Source organism: Numida meleagris, chromosome 5, assembly GCF_002078875.1.
Source record: "Numida meleagris isolate 19003 breed g44 Domestic line chromosome 5, NumMel1.0, whole genome shotgun sequence".
Classification (NCBI taxonomy): Eukaryota; Metazoa; Chordata; class Aves; order Galliformes; family Numididae; genus Numida; species Numida meleagris.
The window spans coordinates 56,747,001-56,754,226 of NC_034413.1; the positions used below are offsets into that span (position 1 = coordinate 56,747,001).

At 45.8% G+C, this 7,226-nt stretch overlaps 1 protein-coding gene across 1 annotated transcript in view; it reads left to right on the forward strand.

Moving 5' to 3' along the window:
- Positions 1-6,921, forward strand: part of USP37 (ubiquitin specific peptidase 37) — a 31,580-nt gene extending 24,659 nt beyond the window's left edge. The window contains exons 20-24 of the mRNA XM_021398684.1: positions 899-959; positions 2,242-2,357; positions 3,315-3,384; positions 3,750-3,888; positions 4,684-6,921. Coding sequence (XP_021254359.1) covers positions 899-959; positions 2,242-2,357; positions 3,315-3,384; positions 3,750-3,888; positions 4,684-4,771 — 474 coding nt within the window. The 3' untranslated portion in view covers positions 4,772-6,921. The remainder of the gene's footprint in view (positions 1-898; positions 960-2,241; positions 2,358-3,314; positions 3,385-3,749; positions 3,889-4,683) is intronic.

Consider the following 7,226-nt stretch of genomic DNA (forward strand, 5'->3'; position numbering starts at 1 on the left):
GTTTTCTCTCCCATCCCTCATTATGAGGTGCTTGTTGGTATGTTCCGTGCCAGATGTAGCTTTGATTCAGTAACACTGAGTAGTTCAATGAAGATCCTCAAATGCGATAAAAGGCCTCATGTTAATAATGTAAAACTGCCTTTGAGTGTTGCTCCGTTACAATTCTGCGGTGAAAATCTGCTACTCTAATGATTCAGGCATGAAAATGTGGTTATCTTAGTTTGAAATATGTAGTTAGGGCTTTGCATTCAGGTGCTCAGAAAGCATTCAAGAACTGAATTAAGAAGCCAGCACAGTAAGCCTTACTGTAGCTTGCTGTAGCTCTGAGCTTTCAGGAGTGCTGGGAGGAACAGGAGCATGATCATATCCAAAAAATTGGAAGGGTTTGTTGACAGACTTTTTTTTTTTGCATCCTGCCTTTGTGAATTACACCTGTTCCACAGAACGTTATCGTCTGGAAGGTAGAGACAATAAAATCTGTCCAAGTTTAACAACCCTGTCTATGGTTGGCTTTGGGCAGAAATCTAGATTTTGCTCCAGTGTGTGGAGCTTTGTGTGTAAGTGACAGCTTTCCTTAGCGAAGGGTTGCAAATTCATTCAGATGCTTTTCAAATTAATGATCCACTGAAAGCGTTTGGTGTTACTAGGGGCTTGCTCTGCTGCATACCAAGCTTCAGGAGCTTTGACAAGCCTTAATGAAGGTTTGTCCCAGGTTCTGTTGGATGAGAACATTGGACTCTCGCTGGTTGCAAACATTTCTTCGCATGGAACCTTTAATTTACAATGTCAGGTTTGTTGTAGAAACCAGAGCAGCACAGTTTCAATGGAAAAAGAGCACCACGAGAATTTTAAACAGTGAACTGTCTCAATGAGCTAAGTTTTGTTCTCTTCCCATCAGGAGGCACGAGAACAAAAAGAGGATGATGACCTTAAACGAGCCACGGAATTAAGTCTACAAGGTGAAGTTTATTTAACTTTTTCCACTGTGTTGCTTTTAAAGGAAAATAGACCTGTATGTATGAGTGCAGCTCCTGACTGTAAGACAGCTGGAATTTCGGGCCCTTTTGACGTGTGCTTAATTTTAGTTGGCTTTGCTCAGGTCAGCTTCTCTTGTTCTCAGTTATGGAAGCAAATGGCAGGAAAAACTTAGAATAAAAAATGACCCATTTAATTATTTTGAGTTTTTACTGTGGTGTGTGTACATATATATATATATATATATATGTAGCAGAACGGACCATGAAATTTTGCATTCCCAGAAGCCAGCATGGCTGTAGTCACAATGTAAGGATTGTCAAGGTTTCTGTTGGTATTTTAGAGCGTGTTAAGGCGCTGGCTTTGCCAAAGAAAGTAAGTACCCTGTCTGTCTGACACAGAGGGGAGGGGAGACAGACCCCGTTGTGAGGTATGACTCTTGGAGTGAAGGGGACACCCAACATACGGTCTGTCCTTCCCAAGTGCAGACTGTGGCGAGCCTCAGGCGCTGCCTAACGTTTGTGTGGGGCTGGCATGAGTGATATCATACAGCCTGGCAGGGCAAAGTGTAACAGAGAGAAAATTCCTACTCTAGAAAGGGAGCAGGAATAGTAATGAAGCATTGTGGTAAGTTGCTGTTAGTGGCTTGGGTGCCTTTAAAGGCCCTCATTGATTGCTGTGTGAACTTACCTGCTTCTGAGGAGCCAGAAGTGCTGGTGTCTTTCTTTTTTTTTTTTAATAACAAAAAAGTCAATCCTGAGCAGTGTCCTGTAAATCACAGCTTCTCAGCCACGCAGCACTTGACAGCTTTAATTTAGCTGTTGAAAGCACAGCCGCTTCTCCTAATGAGCGCTGTACAAACCCTCGCGTTAGTCGAGTAGCTGCAGAATCCCAGGAAGTTAGGAACAGCGTGTACAGGGAGCAGCGGTGCCTTCCGGCTCTTCACAGAGAGCTGCCTGCATTCTGCTCAGCCAAGCAAACTGGAAGTTCCTGTGGTGAGCGGCCTTCTTACCGCTGAAAACAATGAAAAGATGCCTGCTGCCAGCAGCAGCAATTTGATGCCGGTTTAAATTGAAAAATGTACTTTGTTAATGCAACTTTGTAGTTTAAAACTGTAATTCCTAGCTCGTCCTTGCCCAGCTTGCTGTTCCCTGGCCCAGCTGGCCCTACCGCTCTTGGGATTGGATCTGGCTTCACGCTCTGAAGCGAACCGGGTGTTTTCCTGCTTGGATTCTCATGCGGTGTTGTTGTTTCTGTGCTATTTAGAGTTTAACAGCTCTCTCCTGGACAGCGTTGGCTCCGATGAGGACTCTGGGAATGAGGATGTGCTTGACATGGAGTACTCGGAAGCTGAAGCAGAAGAGCTGAAAAGAAACGCTGAGGTGTGATCTATGATTCCAAAAGTTAACTGAGAAATACAGCCCCTTCTTTACCATCAGCTCTGTGTTAGGTATTCTACAGAGCTCCTTGCTGATGAAAAGGGAGAAAGTAGGAAAATACACAACTGTAAGAGTCTGTTCTACTGTGTAGAACTCACAGAGACCCCTCTGAGCTTCTCTAAGATATGAATAATGATGAAAAGGAAACAGTAATTTTATATGGGGAATGTTCCAGTGGATGGAGTTCTGGACTCCGTGCAGCAGTGTTGGGACAGATGCCTGTGCCAGCCTTCTGAAGGAAAGCTGTGTAGAGTGGCAAAACCAAGAATTGCACTTTAACAGTGTTGTCAATTAATTGCATCAATCACCTTTCCTGGTCTGAGAGGTTTAAGCAGTAATTATGAACAGCCAGTTTCCATCATTCAGATTTTTGTTCAGTGAACAGACAGAGCATGACTCCTGCATGCAAAGAGGGCCTTGTCTGCTGACATTACAGGTGCAGGGAGAGAGTCTGAGCTCCATATCTGGTATCAGCTATTAAATTTGTATACTGCTATCAAGAGTGTAGCTTTAATATTTCAGAAGTAAATGTGCTGTTCCCTTTTTGCTTATCTATGTTTATTTGGTGGATTGATTCTGACATCAGTGGAAGTTGCTTAGGAAGTGGTTGTTTAGAGAACTTTGCAGTGTGGAGCTCATGTCAGCATCTGTTCTGAGGTCAGAGTGGCTGCTTTGCTTTTTTTTTTTTTTTCCTCAAAGATCAAATTAAAGTCAGGAGCTTTTTTCCCACTTCTTGAAGGACTTTACCACTGGTGTGAGCCAGAGTCCCTGTTGCTGTAATCCTTTTGCAGCTTTAAACCCAGTTGCCAAAGCCCATATCTCAGATATAAGTCGTCTTGTCCATAGGTTACACGGGACAAAAGCGAATCCTTGACGTCTTTAACTGGACCTTGTTTTTAGACAGGAGAGCTGCCTCACTCCTATCGCCTCATCAGCATTGTCAGCCACATCGGAAGCACATCATCTTCAGGTAAAAGACACTATTTTATTCGTCATCTCTTACTGAGATTAAAAAATGTACGAGGCAAAATTACCATTGCAGGGCTATTTGTAGAGAGGAGTTTGGTCAGCAAAAGCAGACCAAAAAAAGCAGCTCTTTAATCGTGGTGAGGGTGGCACTGTGCCTACCTGAGGCATCTGGACGCAGTGCTGGCTATGGGATCCGTGGCGTTGCTCGTGCTTATCACCAGTTCTCTGAGCAGGGCAGGCAGAGCACGCAGGGTCTTAGGGATGTTTTAGCATTTCAGATCTGATGTAGCTTGTTTGCGCAAGGCGTCTAGCTAACCAGCTTACTGGCTGAACTGCAGCATGAAAAGTGCGTTCCGTGTTTTCAAGGTCACTATATCAGCGATGTCTATGATATCAAGAAGCAGTCCTGGTTCACCTACAACGACCTGGAAGTATCTAGAACTCTAGAAACCACTGTTCAGTGTGACAGAGACCGAAGTGGCTACATCTTCTTCTACATGCACAAGTAGGTGGCCAGGGGCATTCTGGTATGTTTGTGATAGCAGGTCTCTTCTTCTTTAGTCTGCTTTGATGGGATGAGAAGTGTCTCTGTATGTGGGTCAGAAGAAATCACAGTCAAAATTTTATGCAAGAATGACAAAATTGAAATGCTATGAGTTCATTATTATTATATGTCATTAGTGTATAGGATTTTAACAAGGTACATGAAATTCACCGTTTTGAAAGAGGGTTTAGCGTCTCAGCTATGTGTTGTTTGCACCAAGAATCCCAATGGGGTTTGGATTTTGTCCTTACTTGCTGTAGTATTTGTAAATGCCCTTATCCCTGCTCCTAGTGGTTGTGTTGCTGCAGCCATGGTCATCTCAGGACATGAGCAAGATGAGATTTGTGGATGGGAGTAATACTTTTTTAGGCACCCAACTGATGAAGGGCTTTTGTAACTCCGTTTGTTCCCTTTTTCTGTCTTCACTGGTTGCTGTAGTAAAAGATACTACTTTATCTCTGCAGACTGCGTCTTGTGTTCCTTCAGATCCTATTACTAGCCTGAGCTTACTTTAACTGTTGTTACTGTTCTCTGGGGCTTACCGGTGATCTTATTCATTGCAATAAATGAAAAGAAAACGCTTGGGGATTCAAGGAGCCTTTCTGAAAAATGCCAGATAAGGCACCTTTCTCCACCGAGCGCCGCGACGCTTGAGCTTTGTGGATTAAATCCAGTTGCTGGTTCCCTCAGGGCTGTCTCGTGTTGCAGTTGCCTACTAGACGTAAGCTTCACTGTCGCTCTTCCCCTGTGTTCTAGGGATATCTTCGATGAATTACTAGAAACAGAAAAAAATGCACAGCCACTTAGCATGGAAGTAGGCAGATCCATCCGCCAGCCGCTGTGAGGAGTCCAACGCCTCGTACCTCTTGAGGAGCACGGAAGATCCCGAACTTGTACCAGACACGAGGGATTAACGAACAGCTCAGGGCCAAAACAACAGACAAATGGTAGAAATACGGGACGCTCCTGTTTTGCAGAACCATCTGTGCGAGTCCTCGGCCCGAACCATGCTCGTCAACCTTGACGTCCCAGAGCGATCCTCCCGTGGTGAAGTTTTTATTGTTCCTCAAACAATGTTGTCAGCATGGAGCCTTAAAGAGTTGCGTCAAGCCACAAGACTACAGCTGCTCGCAAACTGATTTAAGTGGAAAAATTGTGCAAAAAGAGACTCAACTTCAAAAGCCCCTTCACCTGCCAGATGTGAGTGGGGAAGATTTACATATCACTTGGCTTTTTTTTTTGTTTTTGTTTTGTTTTTCCGTCTCCAAAACCGGTTGAAGCAATAGATTCTGTAACCTGGCGTGTATTGTGTTAGTGATTTTCACTGGAAGCCCGGCTCCCCGAGCACGCTCTCGCCAGTCATCCCGCTGCCCGGCGCCGCGGAGTCGCTGAGCTGATGCGTTCTGACATTCGTGGGTTTGTAAGCTCTCTGCTCCTGACGTGCACTTCCAGGAAGCCAACTCTCGGTGCTGTGGGATGTATTGCGTACCTGGTGGCAGCTCTGTCTCTTTTATGCCGTTCACTGTCATCCTCCTTTTAGCGGTGAGATTATACATGTGATTTATTTTACCAGTAGTATTATTTGATTGCGTTTTCTTCACTGCGTTGTTGCGTAAGTTTGGGGAGGAGAGGTGTGCAGCGTTGTGCGCTGAAGTTGCGTTGCTTAGGGCTTGCTTTGATGTAACTGACCCAAGCTCCTGGGGTAGGTGACACCTGGAGCAGGTGGAGAGCAGGAGCTGACCCACAGCCGCTTCTTCATCTTGCCTCCTTCTGTGCAGCCGTGAGTCATCGTCAAATGGAAGCGATGGGAAGAAGGCAGGGCCTGCAGCGCCTCGCTTGACGCTCTTGGGTTGAGCTGTGGTCTTTCTTTGGTCTTCCCTCATCCCAGGAGCAGAAAGAGGGATTATACTACAGCTGTGGCTGTTCTTACTAAGGAGTGCAGGGTGCTCCAGCTGTGCAACTAAAGCAGGTGGAAAGCTTCTAGAAAGCACGCATTCAGTGCTAACAGAACACAGTTTGGGAGAAGTGTTTAATGGAGCTAGCTCCCAGATACTTGTTTTATAGCTCGTTTCAGCAGGGAGGGGAAAAAAAAAAGCCTATTGACTTAATTTTTTTTAGCACCTTTGCACTTATTTAGCAGGGGCAGATGTTTCCTTTTGCTGGCATTTACTTACTTCAGAGAAATTGTTGCTATAAAGCAGAGTAGTTGCTCTTGTTTTGGCCTCTAGTTCTGGTTTTTGCAGCTTGAGTTTTAGAGGTGAAAGACTTCTTTTTAAAAACAAACGAAAAAAAAACACCACGGAAAATACACTTTTCTTGCCGTCGAGATAGTTTCTGGGTTTTTTAAACTATCATTAGGAGTTTCTCAGGAATAAACCAGCTGAAGCAAAACAGGCAGAACCATCCCTGCAGACAGACAGCGGGCACCTCTTGTCGTGGGTACTCCCATACCAGGGCTCGTCCCAGCGGGCTGTCAAGGGTTGCTGCCTCAGTGGCCTCTCCTTCCCTCCGTGAGCAGCAGTGAGGGGCAGCAGTGACAGCCCTCTGGGGAGTGAAGAGCCCGAGTGACCTGGTCCCTGTTCAGGTGAGCCTGGTGGGCACGGTCAGGGTGCCATCTTCTTGGTTTCCGAGGGGAGGAGTGAACGTTTGGTTGTAACCACAACCTTGGAAGATGCAGCCGAAGCAGTGTGTATGTTAATTTATTACAAAGCATTGTACTTTTCTATTGTCGGTCCTGATTTCGGTAGGATTCTGGGCGATGGGAAGAGGAGGTGAGGCGGGCTGTGTCCTTTGAACCCGTCGCCCCAGCCCCTGGGGAAGTGATGAATTGCTCCTTCCAGGAGGCAGATCTGTTTTCCCCAATTGCATCCTGTGCTAGCGCTGTCCATAACTGATGGTGTTCCTGCAGGATCAGAAGTCAGCTCTCCTTTCTCAGGACGGTTCTGAAGGCGCTGTGCTCCATTTCATTTAAAATAAAAGCAAACATTGCCCAAATTCCCAACGCTCTAACTTTTGTTTAAAACCAGTTTGTGCTTGGAACGAGGTGAGAAAGCTGATGCTTGAACCCAGCAGTCCCATGTTCCGTGAAAACAAAGTTCTTGTTTATTATTGTAGCCGGAAAGAATTTGCAAACATCTGTGAATTACTTCAAGCTTTTTTTGGCACGTGGCGGCTTGGTGGCATGTCACCCCGGCAGCAGTGTCTGCACAGCCTCCTCCTTGCTGCTGCTGAGCAGCGGGGAGGGGATGGGGGGTGACCATGGGGGTGGGCAGCCCTCTGTGCTCAGACCTTCCTGGTGC